The following is a 25,403-nucleotide window of genomic DNA, read 5'->3' on the forward strand; positions in this document are numbered from 1 at the left end:
TATACTTTGTCGCTGTCTCCCACGTTTGCGAGGTAGCGCAAGGAAACAGACGAAAGAAATGGCCCAACCCACCCCCATACACATGTATATACATACGTCCACACACGCAAATATACATACCTACACAGCTTTCCATGGTTTACCCCAGACGCTTCACATGCCTTGATTCAATCCACTGACAGCACGTCAACCCCGGTATACCACATCGCTCCAATTCACTCTATTCCTTGCCCTCCTTTCACCCTCCTGCATGTTCAGGCCACGATCACACAAAATCTTTTTCACTCCATCTTTCCACCTCAAATTTGGGCTCCCTCTTCTCCTCGTTCCCTCCACCTCCGACACATATATCCTCTTGGTCAATCTTTCCTCACTCATTCTCTCCATGTGCCCAAACCACTTCAAAACACCCTCTTCTGCTCTCTCAACCACGCTCTTTTTATTTCCACACTTCTCTCTTACCCTTACGTTACTCACTCGATCAAACCACCTCACACCACACATTGTCCTCAAACATCTCATTTCCAGCACATCCATCCTCCTGCGCACAACTCTATCCATAGCCCACGCCTCGCAACCATACAACATTGTTGGAACCACTATTCTTTCAAACATACCCATTTTTGCTTTCCGAGATAATGTTCTCGACTTCCACACATTCTTCAAGGCTCCCAGAATTTTCGCCCCCTCCCCCACCCTATGATCCACTTCCGCTTCCATGGTTCCATCTGCTGCCAGATCCACTCCCAGATATCTAAAACACTTCACTTCCTCCAGTTTTTCTCCATTCAAACTCACCTCCCAATTGACTTGACCCTCAACCCTACTGTACCTAATAACCTTGCTCTTATTCACATTTACTCTTAACTTTCTTCTTCCACACACTTTACCAAACTCGGTCACCAGCTTCTGCAGTTTCTCACATGAATCAGCCACCAGCGCTGTATCATCAGCATTTTAAGATTTTCAAACAAAATTTTCCCACAATCCCTCTGATATTGTAGAAATATGATTTTTTTTTACACGCCACCATTGGTTAGTATCCATTATCTTATAGATTATCATAATAATAATATCAATATTATTATAATTATCATTATTGCCATTACTATTATCATCATCGTTATTGTTATCATTAGTATTATGATCATCCAAAATGATCCATACTTGAAAGTAATGACAAGCCCTTTCCTTCCTCCATAGTGATATTTACAAAGATCAAGAACACCTTGCCAACTGTTTTTTGACATAACTGTCACTGCTTCTACTTTTCCCCTTACCTATACCTGCTAAGGCAATTTACACTATTTTCACTTACGCTGGTGGTGCACCACAACAGTGTGGAAATGATAGGCAACCAAAATGAGGGGAGACTACTTGTGCCATCTCAATATGAAAGAAGAAGGTGTAAATGATAAAGACTGAGGAAGATTATTGACTTCCCAACTAAGCTGAAGAGATTCATGAATCAAAGGAAATGTGTGCACTTATAAGTTCATGAGAATATGTTATTTCCATCATTCAGTAAAAGTTTACAATTTACAAAAATCCTTGTCCACTATAGTTACCCAAGATGACAACCCTTTATCAACTGGAAATTATGCATATCAAACTGGCAAACCACGTCTCTCAGAAAAGAAGCACAGCCTTCCCTTACTTTACACGGGGGATATATTTAGCGAAAACTTTGCACAAAGAGAAATTGAATATCAACCAATAAACATACACAGAAAAATGGATTATGTGGATCAGTGAGGTTCAATGTCCAAGATGCACTTTAACAAGATTTTCATCATACTAGCACATTAAGTATTAACACAAAAATAACAGAAATGTCACTGAGACATTATTTCTGATAAAAATAAATCAACACTCACTAAAATAAGCAGACAGTGAGGCACAAGCTGGATGTTTGGATGCCATATCAATGAACACAATGCAATGGGTTGCAGTATAATCACAATAGCAAGTATATCCAAGTCGCACAATTAGCACAGATCCACGTACAACAGTGGCAGCTGCAATACTGACCCACTAACGAGAACTTGGCACTCACCACCTAGGACCCATGATTACTCCACCCACCAACCTTCACTTTAGTTTTGACACACTTTCTACTGCACACACCCATACAGCAGCAAATTTTGACCGTATAACAAGAGGGACTGGGAGAAGTAGGTTCCTCGCAGAATAGCAAAATAGCATATAGTGATCCCACATGAAGCAAGGGATGCTTGTACTGCAAATATCAATTGTAAGGGTAGTTCATTTCCCAATTTAGCAGAGATTCTCTTTGTGATAATACACAACAAAATATATCTTAATTTCCTCATAATGTCACAACAACAGTTCAAACAAATTCAAACAGTCGGTATCTATTTACATTACAAATGCCATTTCCTGCATTCAAAGCAGGGTCCTCCGTGTGGAATATCCCTTAAGATCTGTAACCATCACCAAAATCCCAACTGCCACGAAACCAAACAGTATCTGGTATCATTACACTGTTCACTATAATAATCATATGATATAATTGTGCTCTGAATGGAAGAAACAGCAATTACAGTACCAAAAAACTGACAGTTAGGACTTGATAGTTTTTATTAACAGTAGAAGATTTCAAAATCCCTGTAACTTTAACAGTAGAAGATTTCAAAATCCCTGTAACTGGTTAAGAAAAAACACATTCCACCAATACAATAAAATTATACAATCTGTGAAATCTAATGGTTTCTTTCTAATAGTCATGGACCTGATGCTGATACAAATTAGCATGAATGTAACACACCACGTGATAGAATCATGCTGGCAACTGTTTCACTCACCTAAACTGTTCTTTATGAGAGACTTACAATAAAAATGCTTACATCCATGGCATTATCTTCATCTGCATAGAAATCAAATTATCAAATAACTTTCTATTCCAAGAACTACAAATTAAATTCATGAATTAGCTAAGTTTTGATTTTAAAACATCTTCAGGTAACATTTATAAATTCTTTAAAAAAAATTCAGGTCACATATATAAATAGCCATTCATGACAAAATTGTTGTAAGAATATTGTGTGTTTTGATTTTGAGCAGGCATTCAGAAAACATTCTAAGTATGTGTTATGAGAATAGTGATTCCCACTGAAGGAGAACACAGCCAATTAGCTTCAAACTTACGAAAAACTACTCTTCATTTATGATAATAATTCTTGCAAATCTGATAACAAAACCTGAGAAATGGCAAGAGGTCTTTAAAATATTTTTCGTACCTTATACACTCTCATCAGTGTAATTAATTTGCATAACGAGTGGAGTACTCTGGGAAACTTGTTCGCTGACTTTAACAGAATCATGGGCACTTTTTACATGGTGTCGCAAACTCTGTTTGTGTTTGAATTCTTTGCTGCACCATCTACAGGGAAAACGTTTATGATCAGAATGAACAGCCATGTGTTCACTGATATATTCTTTGCGAGAAAAAGTCTTACCGCACACATCACAAGAAAATGGTCGCTCACCTGTACAATAAAAGAGAAGACAAGGATCTTAAATAATCAGTTACAAAAACAATAAATAATGGAAAATGACACAATGGATAAAGTCATCATAAAATAACCTTCAGTACTAATAAAGTACCAATGAAAATATATATACAATGTGTAAACTCCAATAAGGTGAAACACATATGAAGACTGAAAATTGGTGGAACTACGATACTAACCTGTATGAGTGCGTCTATGTACATTTAGGTTATCCCTCCTTGAAAAGTTTTTGCCACATTCCTCACATGTATAAGGAGCCTCTCCTGTGTGAAGTTTTTCATGTTCTGTGAGCCGATCCTAAAATAAATATAACTTCTATACAATCATGAGGTTTTGATATGGTGACTTATATGGAAAGTACCATTCATCTTCAGTCATGACAAATATAAATATCAATTCTATGAAATCTGTAAGTAATAGTCTGTTATCTCCAGTACTTCAAACAGTTTTTGGCTAGCAGCGATACTGCATGATATTTTCTGCATGTCTGAAGTATATGCCATGTGATTTGAATCAAACTATGATCAGTGTATAGAATGTGATTCCCAAGACTACTGTGATATCTCACAGGACAGACAATCAGATGGAAGCAGGTGCTTAAGCTGTTACCCTTTCCAAAATTTTACAGCCTGCAAGGAAACAAAATGCTTCAGTCACAGATAGAAGTCCTCATTAAGGTCGGGCTTTGAATGAAATACTGAAAAGGGGAAAAAATGAGGAAAAAAAGAAAAAAACAATAAACTAAAAGTGATAAGGAACACACTTTCAATACGTAGCAGAGCACAGAAAACAACAGATTCCACAATGATCAAATGCCAAGTTTCCAATTTCCATACAACTATCATATGAAACATTGGCTTGCTCCATTATTTTGTGATCTATACTGCCCAATATGTTTCAAGATCAGTTCTACTGCCTCAGTGTCTGGCAAAAAATTTACAGTAAAAAATGAGCATATCAAGTTTTGGATAGTTATGGAAACACTAGGAACAAGTATCTTCACCTCTCATGATATCTAATCAAGCAAGACTAAGAACAAGGCACTACCCTGAAGCAAAAATAAATCAAGGTATGAAAGAAAAAATTCTGTACAGGTTTCAGGCATATTGTCTTGATAATGTCTTGCATATGATCCCCTTAAACACTGGAAGAGAACTTAAATGCTGAAATGCAAAGACAGCAAGACAAAAGGGAAATATATTTGTAACGGTATGATACACACAGTGTAGCATCTGAAAATGGGCATATTCAAGGGGGGGCGGGGAGCAATCCACCCCCTCCTTGAGCTATACAGTATACATTAACTTAACAATAATGATTAAAATATTCTTACATTGATTAGATTATCCCTCGGGATAGGGGAGAATAAATATTTCCCACATATTCCCCACGTGTTGTAGAAGGCGACTAAAGGGGACAGGAGCGGGGGGCTAGAAACGCTTTCCTCCTTGTATTTACCTTTCTAAAAGGGGATACAGAAAAAGGAGTCATGCAGGGAGTGCTCATCCTCCTCAAAGGCTCAGATTGGGGTGTCTAAATGTGTGTGGATGTAACCAAGATGAGAAAAAAGGAGAGATAGGTAGTATGTTTGAGGAAAGGAACCTGGATGGTTTGGCTCTGAGTGAAAAGAAGCTCAAAGATAAAGGGGAAGAGTGGTTTGGGAATGTCTTGGGAGTAAAGTCAGGGGTTGGTGAGAGGATAATAGCAAAGGAAGGAGTAGCATACTCCTGAAGCAGTGGGAGTATGAGATACGAGTGTAAGAAAGTAAACCCTAGATTGATCTGGGTAAAACTGAAAGTGGATTGAAAGAGATGGGTGATCATTGATGTCTATGCACCTGGTCATGAGAAGAAAGATCACGAGAGGCAAGTGTTTTGGTAGCAGCTAAGTGAGTGTATCAACAGCTTTGATGCACGAGACCAGATTATAGTGATGGGTGATTTGAATGTAAAGGTGAGTAATGTGGCACTTGAGGGTATAATTGGTGTACATGGGGTGTTCAGTGTTGTAAATGAAAATGGAGAAGAGCTTGTAGATTTGTGTGCTGAAAAAGGACTGGTGATTGGGAATACCTGGTTTAAAAAGAGAGGTATACATAAGTATACATATGTAAGTAGGAAAGATGGCCAAAGAGCATTACTGGATTATGTGTTAATTGATGGGTGAGTGAAAGAGAGACTTTCGGATGTTGATGTGCTGAGAGGGGCAGCTGGAGGGATGTCTGATCATTATCTTGTGGAGGCGAAGGAGAAGATCTGTAGAGGTTTTCAGAAAAGAAGAGAGAATTTTGGGGTGAAGAGAGTGGTGATTGAGAGTAAGTGAGCTTGGGAAGGAAACTTATGTGAGGAAGCACCAGGAGAGAGTAAAGAATGGTGAAAGGTGAAAGCAATTGACATGAGAGGAGTGAGAGAGGAATGGGATGTATTTAGGGAAACAGTAATGGCATGTGCAAAAGATGGATGTGGCATGAGAAAGATGGGAGGTGGGCAGGTTAGAAAGGGTAGCAAGTGGTGGGAGGAAGAAGTAATGTTGTTAGCTAAAGACAAAAGAGAGGCATTTGGACAATACTTACAAGGAAGGAGTGCAAATAACTGGGAGATGTACAAGAAAGCGGTAGCAGGTCAAAAGGATGGTACAATGGTTGAAAAAGAGGGCAAATGCAAGTTGGGGCGAGAGAGTATCATTCAACTTTAGGGAGAATAAAAAGATGTTTTGGAAGGATGTACATAATGTGAGTAAGACAGGAGAACAAATGGGAACATCTGTGAAGGAGGCAATGGTGCAAGTGATACCAGGTAGTGAAGAACGAGAAGGAAATGGAGTGAGTATTTTGAAGGTTTGTTGAACGTGTTTGATGACAGAGTGGCAGGTGTAGCGTGTTTTGGTCGGGGTGGTGTATGAAGTGAAAGGGTCAGAGAGAATGGTTTGGTAAACAGAGAAGAGGTAGTGAAGGCTTTGCAGGAGGATGAAATTCAGCAAAGCGGCACTGGGTTTGGGTGGTATTGCAGTAGAATTTATCAAAAAAGGGGGTGACTGTTGTTGATTGGTTGGTAAGGATATCTAATGTATGTATGGATCATGGTGAAGTGCCTGAGGATTAGCAGAAAGCATGCATAGTGCCATTGTACAAAGGCAAAGGGGATAAAGTTGAGTGTTCAAAAGACACACAAATAAGTTTGGCGAGTATTCCTGGGAAATTGTATGTTACCATATTGATTGAGAGGGTGAAGGCATGAACAGAGCATCAGAGTGGTGCGGTTTCAGAAGTGGTAGAGGATTTGTGGATCAGGTGTTTGCTTTGAAGAATGTGTGCGAGAAATACTTAGAAAAACGGACTTGTATGCAGCATCTATAGATCTGGAGAAGGCATATGATAGGTTTGATAGAGCTGCTTTGTGGAAGGTCTTAAGATTATATGGTGTGGGAGGTATGTGGCTAGAGGCAGGGAAAAGTTTTTACCAAGGATGTAAGGGATGTGTGCAAGAAGGAAGAGAGGAGAGAGACTAGTTCCCAGTGAAGGTCGGTCTGTGACAGGGGTGTGTGATGTCCCTATTGTTGTTCAATTTGTTTATGGATGGGTTGGTTAGGGAGGTAAATGCAAGGGTTCTGGAGAGTGGGGTGAGTATGCAGCCTGTTGGGGATGAGAGGGCATGAGAAGTGAGTCAGTTGTTGTTTGCCACGTTAGCAAGGTAGCGTTAAAAACAGAGGTTTGAGCCTAAGATAGAAAATCATCACTTAGACCCCTTCCCTATTCCTTCTTTTGGAAAAGTAAAAACTGGAGGGAAGGATTTCCAGCTTCCCACTCCCACCCCTTTTGGTCACCTTTTATGAAACACAGGGAATACATGGGAAGTATTCTTTCTCCCCAATCCCCAGGGGCGAGTATGTAGTCTGTTGGAGATGAGAGGGCCTGGGAAGTGAGTCAGTTGCTGTTCGCTGATGATACAGCACTAACAGCTGATTCGAGTGAGAAACTGCAGAAGTTGGTGACTGAGTTTGGAAAAGTGTGTGAAAGGAGAAAGTTGAGAGTAAATGTGAATAAGAGCAAGGTTATTACGTCCAGTAGGGTTGAGGGAAAAGTTAATTGGGGTGTAAGTTTGAATGGAGAAAATTGGAGGAAGTGAAGTGTTTTAGATTTCTGGGAGTGGACTTAGCAGCAGATAGAACCATGGAAGCGGAAGTGAGTCACAGGGTGAGGGAGGGCGTGAAGGCTCTGGGAGCGATGAAGAATGTGTGGAAGGAGAGAATGTTATCTCTGAGAGCAAAAATGGGTATGTTTGAAGGAACAGTAGTTCCAACAATTTTACATGGTTGCGAGGCATGGGCTAAAGACAGAGGTGTATGGAGGAGGGAGGATGTGTTGGAAATGAAATGTTTGAGAACAATATGTGGCATGAGGTGGTTTGATCAAGTAAGTTATGAAAGGGTAAGAGAGATGAGTGGAAATTAAAAAGAGTGTGGTTGAAAGAGCAGAAGAGGGTTTGTTAAAATGGTTTGGACATATGGAGAGAATGAGTGAGGAAAGATTGACAAAGATGATATAAGCGTCAGAGGTGGGGGAAACAAGAAGAAGTGGGAGACCAAATATGAAGTAGAAGGAAGGAGTAGAAAAGATTTTGAGTGATCAGGGCCTGAACATACAAGAGGGTGAGAGGCATGCAAGGAATAGAGTGAATTGAAACTATGTGGTATACCAAGGTCGACGCGCTGTCAATGGACTGAACCAGGGCATGTGAAACGTCTGGGGTAATCCATGGATAGGAGCTGTGGTTTCTGTGCATTACACATGACACCTTGAGACTGAGTGTGAACAAATGTGGTTCTTTTGTCTGTTTTCCTGGAGCTGTCTCACTGAAGCAGGGGGTAGCGATGCTGTTTCCTGAGGGGCGAGGCCAGGAATGGATGAAGGTAAGCAAGTATGAATATGTACATGTGTGTATATATATATATATTATCCCTGGGGACAGGAGAGAAAGAATACTTCCCACATATTCCCTTTGTGTCATAGAAGGCAACTAAAAGGGGAGGGAGAGGGGGGCTGGAAATCCTCTACTCCAGTCTTAATATTTCCAAAAGAAAGAACACATAAGGAGACTAAGTGAGGATATACCCTCTAAGGCTCAGTCCTCTGTTGTCAACGATACCACGCTAATGCGGAAAATGATATGTATAAAAAAACTATATAAATATACATATATGCCTGTGTGTGTGTGTGTGTGTGTGTATTTATTTATTTATTCATTTATTTATTTATTTATTTATTTACTTATTTATTCATTTATTTATCCATTTATTTATTATGCTTTGTCGCTGTCTCCCATGTTAGCGAGGTAGCACAAGGAAACATGAAAGAATGCCCCAACCCATCCACATACACATGTATATACATACATGCCTACACATGCACATATACATATCTATACATTACAATGTATACATACATATACATACACAGACATATACATATACACACATGTACATATTCATTTATGCTTCCTTCATCCATTCCTCTCGCCACTCCACCACACTCCCCGATCGCTCAAAATCTTTTTCACTCCATCTTTCCACCTCCAATTTAGTCTCCCACTTCTTGTTCCCTCCACCTCCGACACACATATCCTCTTTGTCAATCTTTCCTCACTCATTCTCTCCATGTGACCAAACCATTTCAAAACACCCTCTTCTGCTCTCTCAACCACATTCTTTTTATTACCCTTTCATTACTTAATCAAACCACTTAACACCACATATTGTCCTCAAACATCTCATTTCCAGCACATCCACCCTCCTTCACACAACTCTATCTATAGCCCATGCCTCACAACTGTATAACATTGTTGGAACCACTATTCCTTCAAATATACCCATTTTTGCTTTCCGGGGTAATGTTCTCGCCTTCCACACATTATTCAACACTCCCAGAACTTTCGTCCCCTCCCCCACCCTGTGACTCACTTCCGCTTCCATGGTTCCATCCGCAGCCAAATCCACTCCTAGATATCTAAAGCACTTCACTTCCTCCAGTCTTTCTTCATTGAAACTTACCTCCCAATTGACTTGCCCCTCAACCCTGCTGTGCCTAATCACCTTGCTCTTATTCACATTTACTCTCAGCTTTCTTCTTTCACACACTTTACCAAACTCAGTCACCAGCTTCTGCAGTTTCTCACCCAAATCAGCCACTAGCACTGTATCATCAGTGAACAACAACTGACTCACTTCCCAAGCTCTCTCATCCACAATTGACTGCATACTTGCCCCTCTCCAAAACTCTTGCATTCACCTCCCTAATAACCCCATCCATAAACAAATTGAACAACCATGGAGACATCACGCACCCCTGCTGCAAACCGACATTCACTGAGAACCAATCACTTTCCTCTCTTCCTACTCGTACACATGCCTTACATTCTCAGTGTACATACAGATACAGAAAGGGTTATGAGTGGTGGGATGAAGAAATAAGATTGTCAGTGAAAGAGAAGAGAGAGACATTTGGACAATTTTTGCAGGGAAATAGTGCAAATGACTGGGAGATGTATAAAGAAAGAGGCAGGAGGTCAAGAGAAAGGTGCAAGAGGTGAAAAAGAGGGCAATGAAGTTGGGGGAGAGAGTATTTTAAATTTTAGGGGAATAAAAGATGTTTTGGAAGGAGTAAATAAAGTGTGTAAGACAAGAGAACAAATGGGAACATCAGCGAAGGGGCAATGGGGAGTGTCAATAAGTAGTGTGAAGTGAGAAGGAGATGGAGTGAGTATTTTGAAGTTTGTTGATTGTGTTTGATGATAGAGTGGCAGATATAGGGTGTTTTGGTTGAGGTGGTGTAGAGTGAGATGGTTGGGAAATGGTTTGTAAACAGAGGAGAGGTAGTGAAGCTTTGCGGAGATGAAAGCATGCAAGGCGGCTGGGTTTGGATGGTATTGCAGTGGAATTATGAAAAAGGGGTGACTGTATTGTTGACTGGTTGGTAAGGATATTCAGTGTCTATATGGACCATGGTGAAGTGCCTGAGGATTGGAGAATGCATGCATAGTGCCATTGTACAAAGGCAAAAGGGATAAAGGTGAGTGTTCAAATTACAACGATAAGTTTGTTGAGTATTCCTGGGAAATTATATGGGAGGGCACTGATTGAGAGGAAGAAGGCATGACAGAACATCACATGGGAAGAGCGTGTGTTTCAGAAGTGATAGAGGATCTGTGGATCAGGTGTTTGCTTTGAAGAATATGTAAGAAATATTAGAAAAACGGGGATTTTGGATGGCATTTATGATCTGGAGAAGGCATATGATAGAGTTGATAGAGTGCTCTTGGAAGGTATTAAGAGTATATTGTGTGGGAGATAAGTTGCTAGAAGCATGAAAAGTTTTTATCGAGGATGTAAGGCATGTGTTCAAGTAGGAAGAGAGGAAAGTGATTGGTTCCCAGTGAATGTCGGTTTGGCAGCAGGGATACTTGATTTCCATGGTTGTTTACCTTTTATGGATAGGGTTTTAGAAAGGATACATGCAAGAGTTTTGAAAGGGGCAAGAATGTAGTCTGTTGGAGATGAGAGGGCCTGGGAAGTGAGTCAGTTGCTGTTCGCTGATGATACAGCACTAACAGCTGATTCGAGTGAGAAACTGCAGAAGTTGGTGACTGAGTTTGGAAAAGTGTGTGAAAGGAGAAAGTTGAGAGTAAATGTGAATAAGAGCAAGGTTATTACGTCCAGTAGGGTTGAGGGAAAAGTTAATTGGGGTGTAAGTTTGAATGGAGAAAATTGGAGGAAGTGAAGTGTTTTAGATTTCTGGGAGTGGACTTAGCAGCAGATAGAACCATGGAAGCGGAAGTGAGTCACAGGGTGAGGGAGGGCGTGAAGGCTCTGGGAGCGATGAAGAATGTGTGGAAGGAGAGAATGTTATCTCTGAGAGCAAAAATGGGTATGTTTGAAGGAACAGTAGTTCCAACAATTTTACATGGTTGCGAGGCATGGGCTAAAGACAGAGGTGTATGGAGGAGGGAGGATGTGTTGGAAATGAAATGTTTGAGAACAATATGTGGCATGAGGTGGTTTGATCAAGTAAGTTATGAAAGGGTAAGAGAGATGAGTGGAAATTAAAAAGAGTGTGGTTGAAAGAGCAGAAGAGGGTTTGTTAAAATGGTTTGGACATATGGAGAGAATGAGTGAGGAAAGATTGACAAAGATGATATAAGCGTCAGAGGTGGGGGAAACAAGAAGAAGTGGGAGACCAAATATGAAGTAGAAGGAAGGAGTAGAAAAGATTTTGAGTGATCAGGGCCTGAACATACAAGAGGGTGAGAGGCATGCAAGGAATAGAGTGAATTGAAACTATGTGGTATACCAAGGTCGACGCGCTGTCAATGGACTGAACCAGGGCATGTGAAACGTCTGGGGTAATCCATGGATAGGAGCTGTGGTTTCTGTGCATTACACATGACACCTTGAGACTGAGTGTGAACAAATGTGGTTCTTTTGTCTGTTTTCCTGGAGCTGTCTCACTGAAGCAGGGGGTAGCGATGCTGTTTCCTGAGGGGCGAGGCCAGGAATGGATGAAGGTAAGCAAGTATGAATATGTACATGTGTGTATATATATATATATTATCCCTGGGGACAGGAGAGAAAGAATACTTCCCACATATTCCCTTTGTGTCATAGAAGGCAACTAAAAGGGGAGGGAGAGGGGGGCTGGAAATCCTCTACTCCAGTCTTAATATTTCCAAAAGAAAGAACACATAAGGAGACTAAGTGAGGATATACCCTCTAAGGCTCAGTCCTCTGTTGTCAACGATACCACGCTAATGCGGAAAATGATATGTATAAAAAAACTATATAAATATACATATATGCCTGTGTGTGTGTGTGTGTGTGTGTATTTATTTATTTATTCATTTATTTATTTATTTATTTATTTACTTATTTATTCATTTATTTATCCATTTATTTATTATGCTTTGTCGCTGTCTCCCATGTTAGTGAGGTAGCACAAGGAAACATGAAAGAATGCCCCAACCCATCCACATACACATGTATATACATACATGCCTACACATGCACATATACATATCTATACATTACAATGTATACATACATATACATACACAGACATATACATATACACACATGTACATATTCATTTATGCTTCCTTCATCCATTCCTCTCGCCACTCCACCACACTCCCCGATCGCTCAAAATCTTTTTCACTCCATCTTTCCACCTCCAATTTAGTCTCCCACTTCTTGTTCCCTCCACCTCCGACACACATATCCTCTTTGTCAATCTTTCCTCACTCATTCTCTCCATGTGACCAAACCATTTCAAAACACCCTCTTCTGCTCTCTCAACCACATTCTTTTTATTACCCTTTCATTACTTAATCAAACCACTTAACACCACATATTGTCCTCAAACATCTCATTTCCAGCACATCCACCCTCCTTCACACAACTCTATCTATAGCCCATGCCTCACAACTGTATAACATTGTTGGAACCACTATTCCTTCAAATATACCCATTTTTGCTTTCCGGGGTAATGTTCTCGCCTTCCACACATTATTCAACACTCCCAGAACTTTCGTCCCCTCCCCCACCCTGTGACTCACTTCCGCTTCCATGGTTCCATCCACAGCCAAATCCACTCCTAGATATCTAAAGCACTTCACTTCCTCCAGTCTTTCTTCATTGAAACTTACCTCCCAATTGACTTGCCCCTCAACCCTGCTGTGCCTAATAACCTTGCTCTTATTCACATTTACTCTCAGCTTTCTTCTTTCACACACTTTACCAAACTCAGTCACCAGCTTCTGCAGTTTCTCACCCAAATCAGCCACTAGCGCTGTATCATCAGTGAACAACAACTGACTCACTTCCCAAGCTCTCTCATCCACAACTGACTGCATACTTGCCCCTCTCCAAAACTCTTGCATTCACCTCCCTAATAACCCCATCCATAAACAAATTGAACAACCATGGAGACATCACGCACCCCTGCTGCAAACCGACATTCACTGAGAACCAATCACTTTCCTCTCTTCCTACTCGTACACATGCCTTACATTCTCAGTGTACATACAGATACAGAAAGGGTTATGAGTGGTGGGATGAAGAAATAAGATTGTCAGTGAAAGAGAAGAGAGAGACATTTGGACAATTTTTTGCAGGGAAATAGTGCAAACGACTGGGAGATGTATAAAAGAAAGAGGCAGGAGGTCAAGAGAAAGGTGCAAGAGGTGAAAAAGAGGGTGAATGAGAGTTGGGGTGAGAGAGTATTGTTAAATTTTAGGGGGAATATAAAGATGTTTTGGAAGGAGGTAAATAAAGTGTGTAAGACAAGAGAACAAATGGGAACATCAGCGAAGGGGGCTAATGGGGAGGTAGTAATAAGTAGTGGTGATGTGAGAAGGAGATGGAGTGAGTATTTTGAAGTTTGTTGATTGTGTTTGATGATAGAGTGGCAGATATAGGGTGTTTTGGTTGAGGTGGTGTGCGGAGTGAGATGGTTGGGAAAATGGTTTAGTAAACAGAGGAGAGGTAGTGAAAGCTTTGCGGAAGATGAAAGCCTGCAGGGGGGTGGGTTTGGATGGTACTGCAGTGGAATCTATTGAAAAAGGGGGTGACTGTATTGTTGACTGGTTGGTAAGGATATTCAGTGTCTATATGGACCATGGTGAAGTGCCTGAGGATTGGTGGAATGCATGCATAGTGCCATTTGTACAAAGGCAAAAGGGATAAAGGTGAGTGTTCAAATTACAGACGTATAAGTTTGTTGAGTATTCCTGGGAAATTATATGGGAGGGCACTGATTGAGAGGAAGAAGGCATGTACAGAACATCACATTGGGGAAGAGCAGTGTGGTTTCAGAAGTGATAGAGGATCTGTGGATCAGGTGTTTGCTTTGAAAAAAGTATGTAAGAAATATTTAGAAAAACAGATGGATTTGGATGTGGCATTTATGGATCTGGAGAAGGCATTCGATAGAGTTGATAGAGATGCTCTATGGAAGGTATTAAGAGTATATTGTGTGGGAGATAAGTTGCTAGAAGCAATGAAAAGTTTTTATCGAGGATGTAAGGCATGTGTTCAAGTAGGAAGAGAGGAAAGTGATTGGTTCCCAGTGAATGTCGGTTTGCAGCAGGGATACTTGATGTCTCCATGGTTGTTTAATTTGTTTATGGATAGGGTTGTTAGGGAGGTAAATGCAAGAGTTTTGGAAAGAGGGGCAAGAATGCAGTCTGTTGTGGATGAGAGAGCTAGGGAGGTGAGTCAGTTGTTTTTCTCTTATGATACAGCGCTGGTGGCTGATTTGGGTGAGAAACTGCAGAAGCTGGTGACTGAGTTGGGTAAAGTGTGTGAAAGAAGTGTGTGAATAAGTGTGTGAATAAGAGGAAGGTTATTAGGTTCGATAAGGTTTAGGGACATGTCAGTTGGGAGGTAAGTTTGAATAGAGAAAGACTGGAGGAAGTGAAGTGTTTTAGATATCTGGGAGTGGATCTAGCAGGAGATGGAACCATGGATGTGGAAGTGAATCACTGGGTGGGGGAGGGGGCGAAGGTTCTGGGTGCATTGAAGAATGTGTGGAAGGCGAGAACATTATCTCAGAGAGCAAAAATGGGTATGTTTGAAGGAATAGTGGTTCCAACAATGTTATATTGTTACGAGGCATGGGCTGTAGATAGGGTTGTGTGGAGGAGGGTGGATGTGTTGGAAATGAGATGTTTAAGGACAATATGTGGTGTGACGTGGTTTGATTAAGTAAGTAATGAAAGGGTAAGTAGTGGTTATAAAAAGAGTGTGGTTGAGAGAGCAGAAGAGGGTGTATTGAAATGGTTTGGTCACATGGAGAGAATGACTGAGGAAAGATTGACAAAGAGGATATATGTGTCAGAGGTGGAGGGAACGAGAAGTGGGAGACCAAATTGGAGGTGAAGAAGATTTTGAGCGACTGGGCCCTAAACATACAGGAGGGTGAAAGGCGTGCAAGGAATAGAGTGAATTGGAACGATGTGGTTTACTGGGGTCGACATGCTGCCAATGGATTGAACCAGGGCACGTGAAGCATCTGGGGTAAATCATGGAAAGTTTTGTGGGGCCTAGATATGGAAAGGGAGCAGTATTTTCGTTGCATTACACATGACAGCTAGAGACTGAGTGTGAATGAATGTGGCCTTTATTGTCTTTTCCTAGCGCTACCTTGCGCGCATGCTTGGGGAGGCAGTTGTCATTTCATGTGTGGCAGGGTGGCGAAGGGAATGAATAAAGGCAGCAAGTATGAATTATGTACATATGTATGTATATGTGTATGTGTGGATGTGTACGTATATACATGTGTATGTGGGTGGGTTGGGCCATTCTTTCATCTGTTTCCTTGCCCTACCTCGCTCACGCAGGACACAGTGACAAAGTATAATAAAATATAGATAATATAAATGTATATATATGATATATACGTATATGTATGTTTGTATGTATGTATGTTTGAAGGAATAGGGGTTCCAACAATGTTGTATGATTGCGAGGCGTGGGCTATGGATAGAGTTGTGCGCAGGAGGATGGATGTGCTGGAAATGAGATGTTTGAGGACAATGTGTGGCGTGAGGTGGTTTGATCGATTAAGTAACGTAAGGGTAAGAGAGATGTGTGGAAATAAAAAGAGCATGGTTAAGAGAGCAGAAGAGGGTGTTTTGAAATGGTTTGGGCACATGGAGAGAATGAGTGAGGAAAGATTGACCAAGAGGATATATGTGTCGGAGGTGGAGGGAACGAGGAGAAGAGGGAGACCAAATTGGAGGTGGAAAGATGGAGTGAAAAAGATTTTGTGTGATCGGGGCCTGAACATGCAGGAGGGTGAAAGGAGGGCAAGGAATAGAGTGAATTGGAGCGATGTGGTATACCGGGGTTGACGTGCTGTCAGTGGATTGAATCAAGGCATGTGAAGCGTCTGGGGTAAACCATGGAAAGCTGTGTAGGTATGTATATTTGCGTGTGTGGACGTATGTATATACATGTGTATGGGGGTGGGTTGGGCCATTTCTTTCGTATGTTTCCTTGCGCTACCTCGCAAACGCGGGAGACAGCGACAAAGCAAAAAAAAAAAAAAAAAAAATATGTATGTATGTATATGTGTGCCTTATGGGCATTTATGTATATATACATGCATATGAGTCAATGGGTCATTCTTCATCTGTTTCCTGGCACTACCTCGCTGATGCGTGAAACGGAGATCAAGTATAATAATAATATAAAATATTCTTATTATTATACTTAATCACTGTTTCCCACATTAATGGGATGGCCTTGATTAGTGCTTCAGTTGCCCATGCCATATCAACTAACATAAAGATATACATATATATTTTCTAAAGGAAATTCTTATTAACTTGGAATATCCTGTAACCTGACAACTGGTAACCCCACTTTTTTCTTTTTTACGCTGGAGGCTCTAGTCATGGACAAATCCATATCAAGGCTGGGCCTTAACTGAAATAAAGAGATTATGAAAGGAAAAAAAACAAGAAAGTATCTTTGAATTTTGGAGGAAAAGAAAAACATGTTTTTAAATTGTGCCAGGTCATAGTTATTGAAACAGCAGAGAATTCTAAAGCTTTGAGTTGTAGGGAAAGAAACGGTTATCAAAACAGCCTACCCTCGAGTCGTCAATGGTCATACAGCAGTCTTGTGACAGAGCAGCTTGCCAAGTATCGTGTGGTTTAGCTAGTGGTGGGAGCACACGAGCATCCAGCTCTCAGGAGCAGAAACCAAAGTTATATCTAAAGAAGATGGAAAGTAAACCAACACTATGGCATTGGGTAAACAGGAAATTAGCCAGGGACAGTATATAAGACAGACCTCACTCTGTCAAGTAAGGATGCAGAGGTAAAACCACCCCAGATGTGAAAGCAGTGCTCCATACAAGAATGAATCAATCCTTTGTAAAAACACAGCAACTGTTCAGAAGAAAACAAATTTTGACAACCAAACAGGATCCCCAGTTTAAAGTCTTTAAAGGCAAACTTAGCTATTTCTGTAATGTGGGGTTTCCAAGAAAGAGTGGATGTTACAGTTATACCAAGTATGTCCAACAAGTCAAGAGTTGGAATTACAGAACCTTCAAAGGAGAGATGAGAGGTGTGAAGAATTTTCAACAGAGAGATGGGTAGAAACTTGTCCTTGGAGGCAGTGAACTTAACTGAAATTTGTTAGCAATATCAGAATTTTGCTACATCATTGATGTATCATTTCAGAATGAATGCAAAATTACTATCTATTATTTCATTAATTATACTTAGTCACTGTCTCCCACATTAGCAAGGTAGCCCAAGAAAACAGACAAAAGAAAGGCCCAACCCACCCAAAAATACACATGTATATACATAAACACCCACACACGCACATATCCATACCTATACATTTCAACATATACATACACAGACATATACATATATACATACACACTCGCCATTTCTTGCGTTAGTGAGGTAGCGTTAAGAACAGAGGACTGAGCCTTAGATGGAATATCCTCACTTGGCCCCCTTCTGTTCCCTCTTTTGGAAAATCAAAAACAAGAGAGGAGGATTTCCAGCCCCTCACTCCCTCTCCTTTTAGTTGCCTTCTACGACACGTAGGGAATACATGGGAAGTATTCTTTCTCCCATATCCCCAGGGATAATACATATATACAAATGTACATAGTCATCCTTGCTACCTTTATACATTCCCGTCGCCACCCAGCCACACATGAAAAACAGCATCCCCCCATACACGAGGTAGCGCTAGGAAAAGACAACAAAGGCCACATTCATTCACACTCAGTCTCTGGCTGTCATGTCATGTGTAATGCACTGAAACCACAGCTCCCTTTCCATGCATGTCCTGGTTCAATCCATAGACAGCATGTCGACCCTGGTATTCCATATCGCTCCAATTCACTCTATTCCTTGCACGCCTTTCATCCTCCTGTATGTTCAGGCCCCGATCACTCAAAATCTTTTTCACTCCATCTTTCCACCTCCAATTTGGTCTCCCACTTCTCCTCGTTCCCTCCACCTCTGACACATATATCCTTTGTCAATCTTTCCTCACTCATTCTCTCCATGTGACCAAATCATTTCATTACACCCTCTTCTGCTCTCTCAACCACACTCTTTTTATTACCATACATCTCTCTTACTCTTTCATTACTCACTTGATCAAACCACCTCATACCGCATACTGTCCTCAAACATTTCATTTTCAACACATCCACCCTCCTCCGCACAACCCTATCGATAGCCCAGGCCTTGCAACCATATAACATTTTTGGAACCACTATTCCTTCAAACACACACATTTTTGCTCTACAAGATAACATTCTGGCCTTCCACACATTCTTCAGTGCTCCCAGAACCTTTGCCCCCTCCCCCACCCTGTGACTCACTTCCACTTCCATGGTTTCATCTGCTGCTAAATCCACTCCAAGATATCTAAAACAGCAAAATTACCATCTAGTTGAAATCATTACCAATGACTTCATCAACCATTCTAAATGGGACTCATAACAATTCGACCATTTAGTCTTTCTGCAACATACCTTACGAGTAAATGTCTTTCCACAGGTGGCACATGTGAATGACTGTCGCTGGTGATGAGTGGCTATATGACGTTGGAGATTGGATCTGGTTGTCAGTAATTTCTGGCAGAATGGACACTGCTGAATATTTACACGTGATGATCCCTCTCTCTGGCCACTGAACAGATATGATGAATACCCAAAACTGATACCATCTTTATTTTCTTTCATGTCTCCTGAGTCATTCTCTGTGCACATCACCTCCAAAAAGCTGGCCTGAGAAATAATCAAAAAGTCTGTAAATTGGTACAATGATTTACTGAGAGATAAAATGACAACATATATATTTGTATCATATCATCTCTTTCCTCCATTAAAGGTAATGCAGGAGTACCTCTTGCATAACTGCATCTATAAAGCAACATTAAGATCCTTTGTGCTGTTTATCACTTTCTGTGAGATGGCAAGCCACCAGGTAAAAAGTGTGATTGCTCCTCAGTCTCTGATGTGTTAATGCAACCAATGATATGCACATACAGTAAATAACTCCTCATTAAGCCATCACTGTTTAAGTTTTGTTTTATGTGAAAGTCAGGTTTTCAACTTAAAGTAGTGTCTGCTATGCCTCAGTGTATAACAATGAAATGAGGAGTATAGAGGCAGAGCTCAAAATCAATGAAATTAAAGGAAATATTGAGAGCACATGTCTCTGATGATAGTGAAAACATCCATGATACCATACAGTATGCATGGCCAGTCAGCCCTCTTAATCAAGCAAATGTAGTGATTTTAGAGCAGGGAAATGATAAGGAAGGAGAGACATGGGATAGAGCAGTACAAGGAAGAAGAGTTATTGGGAAGAAGAGTTACTGGGTCACTTAAATGAATAATGAAGGGTTGAGGTGTAGATATGGAATTGAAGAAAGGATTAAGGGACAGCATAGTCCTCCTAAACCTGACCTATGCAACTGTAACAAGAGCATGGGATGAGTTACACAGGTCAAACATCCATGCCATGGAAATGATTATTGAGAGGAGCATGTGGTATAACTAGATGGAATGAAGAAAGTGATCATGGGGTGTATGAAAGACTTGGTATGGCAGGAAATGCAAAGTGGATGAACTGTAGAGTGGTTGGGTGAGTGAAGTATACACTCTGAGGTGATTTGGGCGATTGGAAAGAATGCAAGAAGGAAAGCTTATATGGACAGTGTATGAATGTGCAATTAAAAGAGTTGATATGAGAGGAACACTATTAGTGAAACATGTAAGGACAAGGATCAGTGAAGACTCTTTTGCCCTGGGCACCCTCTTGGTTGTGAGTTCTCAAAAGGAACAGTCATTCAGATATATAGATAGATAGATTATGAAAAAGTGTTTGGATTCATGCGCTGATTGTAACGTTGTCTACTACACTGAACTCTTATGATCCAATATCCACTTCTAACAGTGGAACTAAGTAAAAAAAAAATTGTAAAATATAGGTAAATACTAAAGATAAGTGCCACCTGCGAATAAATTGAGCAGAAATAAAGAATAGGGAAAACAGAAGATATAACTGTGCAAAACTACAAATGTATTGATGCAATGAGTGAACTTCCTATGACCCACAGCTTACTGTGGTAGCCTCCTACAGCAAAAGCATGGAATAAGCACCCTATGGGGTTAGGTTACCTAGTTGTATCATATTGTTCATTATACATATTCTGTCTACCTATCTATCTATATATCTGATGCTCAAAACCCTTTGGAAACTCCCTCAAGGGGGTGGCCACAGTAAGTCTCCATAATTACTGAACTCCAGTGCTACTTCTTAGCCTTCAGTGCCTCGCTCTTAACAGGCCACTGGCAGAGGGTAGCTCTAGGTCAGTGTTTTCAGAGGCTCCTACCTAATGTTCTCCTAAGTACTACTACCTAAAGTAACTACCTAATGTTTCACCCACTACTTTTCCCTAACACTACCAGAAAATGCTCGTACCTAGTGTTTCTACCTAAAGCTCCTGTCTAATGCTCCTACCTACTTTGTCTATCTATTGCCACTACCATTTTGTCAAAAGGCAGGGCCAGCGCAAAGCACTCACCGCAGTTAAATGTTGTCAAGTGTTATGTGTGACAATGAGAGATTGATTGTTTGAGGACAGAACACCAACAGTCCAATGTGGGTGAGGCAGAAAGAAAAGACAGCTACCAGGGGTCAAAGGAGTGCAACTGGACAACCACTGAAGTGCTGGCTCTCTGCACAGCTAGCACTAACCTTCCTAATACCCAGGAAGTCAGTACCAGTAATACGTATATCTCCCTGGCACACGACTGTCTGCTAACTAATACCTATATATTACATACATTAAGTGTTTTTTGTGAGTCATATATAATATCATTGTCATTATTATACTTGACTGCCATTTCCTGCATCAGTGAGGTAGCACCAGGAAACAGATGAACAATGACCCATCTACTCATATAAACACATATATACATATTATCTTTTTTTTTAATTATACTTTACTGCCGTCTCCCGCGTTAGCGAGGTAGTGCAAAGAAACAGATGAAAGAATGGCCCAACCCACCCACATACACATGTATATACATAAACGCAAACATATACACATATAAATACCTATACTTTTCGACGTATACATACATATACATACACAGACATTATCTTCTTTTTTATATATTATACTTTGTCGCTGTCTCCCGCGTTTGCGAGATAGCGCAAGGAAACAGACGAAAGAAATGGCCCAACCCCCCCCATACACATGTATATACATAGGTCCACACACGCAAATATACATACCTACACAGCTTTCCATGGTTTACCCCAGACGCTTCACATGCCTTGATTCAATCCACTGACAGCACGTCAACCCCGGTATACCACATCGCTCCAATTCACTCTATTCCTTGCCCTCCTTTCACCCTCCTGCATGTTCAGGCCCCGATCACACAAAATCTTTTTCACTCCATCTTTCCACCTCCAATTTGGTCTCCCTCTTCTCCTCGTTCCCTCCACCTCCGACACATATATCCTCTTGGTCAATCTTTCCTCACTCATTCTCTCCATGTGCCCAAACCACTTCAAAACACTCTCTTCTGCTCTCTCAACCACGCTCTTTTTATTTCCACACATCTCTCTTACCCTTACGTTACTCACTCGATCAAACCACCTCACACCACACATTGTCCTCAAACATCTCATTTCCAGCACATCCATCCTCCTGCGCACAACTCTATCCATAGCCCACGCCTCGCAACCATACAACATTGTTGGAACCACTATTCCTTCAAACATATCCATTTTTGCTTTCCGAGATAATGTTCTCGACTTCCACACATTCTTCAAGGCCCCCAGAATTTTCACCCCCTCCCCCACCCTATGATCCACTTCCGCTTCCATGGTTCCATCCGCTGCCAGATCCACTCCCAGATATCTAAAACACTTCACTTCCTCCAGTTTTTCTCCATTCAAACTCACCTCCCAATTGACTTGACCCTCAACCCTACTGTACCTAATAACCTTGCTCTTATTCACATTTACTCTTAACTTTCTTCTTCCACACACTTTACCAAACTCAGTCACCAGCTTCTGCAGTTTCTCACATGAATCAGCCACCAGCGCTGTATCATCAGCGAACAACAACTGACTCACTTCCCAAGCTCTCTCATCCCCAACAGACTTCATACTTGCCCCTCTTTCCAAAACTCTTGCATTTACCTCCCTAACAACCCCATCCATAAACAAATTAAACAACCATGGAGACATCACACACCCCTGCCGCAAACCTACATTCACTGAGAACCAATCACTTTCCTCTCTTCCTACACGTACACATGCCTTACATCCTCGATAAAAACTTTTCACTGCTTCTAACAACTTTCCTCCCACACCATATATTCTTAATACCTTCCACAGAGCATCTCTATCAACTCTATCATATGCCTTCTCCAGATCCATAAATGCTACATACAAATCCATTTGCTTTTCTAAGTATTTCTCACATACATTCTTCAAAGCAAACACCTGATCCACACATCCTCTACCACTTCTGAAACCACACTGCTCTTCCCCGATCTGATGCTCTGTACATGCCTTCACCCTCTCAATCAATACCCTCCCATATAATTTACCAGGAATACTCAACAAACTTATACCTCTGTAATTTGAGCACTCACTCTTATCCCCTTTGCCTTTGTACAATGGCACAATGCACGCATTCCGCCAATCCTCAGGCACCTCACCATGAGTCATACATACATTAAATAACCTTACCAACCAGTCCACAATACAGTCACCCCCTTTTTTAATAAATTCCACTGCAATACCATCCAAACCTGCTGCCTTGCCGGCTTTCATCTTCCGCAAAGCTTTCACTACCTCTTCTCTGTTTACCAAATCATTTTCCCTAACCCTCTCACTTTGCACACCACCTCGACCAAAACACCCTATATCTGCCACTCTATCATCAAACACATTCAACAAACCTTCAAAATACTCACTCCATCTCCTTCTCACATCACCACTACTTGTTATCACCTCCCCATTTGCGCCCTTCACTGAAGTTCCCATTTGCTCCCTTGTCTTACGCACTTTATTAACCTCCTTCCAGAACATCTTTTTATCTTCTCTAAAATTTAATGATACTCTCTCACCCCAACTCTCATTTGCCCTTTTTTCACCTCTTGCACCTTTCTCTTGACCTCCTGTCTCTTTTATACATCTCCCACTCAATTGCATTTTTTCCCTGCAAAAATCGTCCAAATGCCTCTCTCTCTCTTTCACTAATACTCTTACTTCTTCATCCCACCACTCACTACCCTTTCTAATCAACCCACCTCCCACTCTTCTCATGCCACAAGCATCTTTTGCGCAATCCATCACTGATTCCCTAAATACATCCCATTCCTCCCCCACTCCCCTTACTTCCATTGTTCTCACCTTTTTCCATTCTGTACTCAGTCTCTCCTGGTACTTCCTCACACAGGTCTCCTTCCCAAGCTCACTTACTCTCACCACCCTCTTCACCCCAACATTCACTCTTCTTTTCTGAAAACCCATACAAATCTTCACCTTAGCCTCCACAAGATAATGATCAGACATCCCTCCAGTTGCACCTCTCAGCACATTAACATCCAAAAGTCTCTCTTTCGCACGCCTGTCAATTAACATGTAATCCAATAACGCTCTCTGGCCATCTCTCCTACTTAAATAAGTATACTTATGTATATCTCGCTTTTTAAACCAGGTATTCCCAATCATCAGTCCTTTTTCAGCACATAAATCTACAAGCTCTTCACCATTTCCATTTACAACACTGAACACCCCATGTATACCAATTATTCCCTCAACTGCCACATTACTCACCTTTGCATTCAAATCATCCATCACTATAACCTATAACAGACATATACATATATATACATATGTACATACTTATACATGCTGCCTTCATCTATTCCCACCGGCACCACACCACACATGAAATAGCAACCCCGTGTGCGTGCGTGCGAGGTAGTGCAGGTAAAAGACAAGGATATATTCATTCATACTCGGTCTATAGCTGTCATGTGTAATGCTCCAAAACAATAGCTCCCTTTCCACATCCAGGCCCCACAAAACTTTCCATGGTTTACCCCAGATGCTTCACATGTCCTGGTTCAATCCATTCACAGCACGTCCACCCCGATATACCACATCATTCCAATTCACTCCATTCCTTGCACGCCTTTCACCCTCCTTCATGTTCAAGCCTCGATCACTCAAAATCTTTTTCACTCCATCCTTCCACCTCCAATTTGCTCTCCCACTTCTCGTTCCCTCCACCTCTGGCACATTCCTCATTCCTCACTCATTCTCTCCATGTGACCAAACCATTTCAATACACCCTCTTCTGCTCCCTCAACCACACTCTATTTATAACCACACATGTCTCTTACCCTTTCATTACTTACTCAATCAAACCACCTCACACCACATCAAACATCTCATTTCCAGCACATCCACCCTCCTCTGCACAACCCTATCTATAGCCCATGCCTCACAATCATATAAAAACATTGTTGGAACCACTATTCCTTCAAACATACCCATTTTTGCTCTCCAAAATAACATTCTTGCCTTCCACACATTCTTCAACACTCCCAGAACCTTCACCCCCTCCTCCTCCCTGTGACTCACTTCCGCTTCCATGGTTCCATCCGCTGCTAAATCCACTCCCAGATATCTAAAACACTTCACTTCCTCCAGTTATTCTCCATCCAAACTCACCTCCCAATTTATCTGTCCCTCGACCCTACTGAACCTAATAACCTTGCTCTTATTCAAAAAT

At 41.2% G+C, this 25,403-nt stretch overlaps 1 protein-coding gene across 6 annotated transcripts in view; it reads right to left on the reverse strand.

Annotated features, from left to right (window-relative positions):
- LOC139756393 (uncharacterized) overlaps positions 1-25,403 on the reverse strand; it is a 620,019-nt gene that overhangs the window by 413,203 nt on the left and 181,413 nt on the right. For 4 of the 6 annotated variants that reach the window (XM_071675800.1, XM_071675798.1, XM_071675801.1 and 1 more), the window contains exons 7-9: positions 19,099-19,353; positions 3,713-3,830; positions 1,257-3,509 (exon numbers count right to left, since the gene is read on the reverse strand). In XM_071675800.1, the coding sequence (XP_071531901.1) occupies positions 3,262-3,509; positions 3,713-3,830; positions 19,099-19,353 (621 nt within the window). In that variant the 3' untranslated portion in view covers positions 1,257-3,261. Of the gene's footprint in view, positions 1-1,256; positions 3,510-3,712; positions 3,831-19,098; positions 19,354-25,403 lie in introns of those variants that run through there. The other 2 variants (XM_071675803.1, XM_071675802.1) reach the window with 1 other exon arrangement.

This window comes from Panulirus ornatus, chromosome 21, assembly GCF_036320965.1.
Source record: "Panulirus ornatus isolate Po-2019 chromosome 21, ASM3632096v1, whole genome shotgun sequence".
Lineage (NCBI taxonomy): Eukaryota > Metazoa > Arthropoda > Malacostraca > Decapoda > Palinuridae > Panulirus > Panulirus ornatus.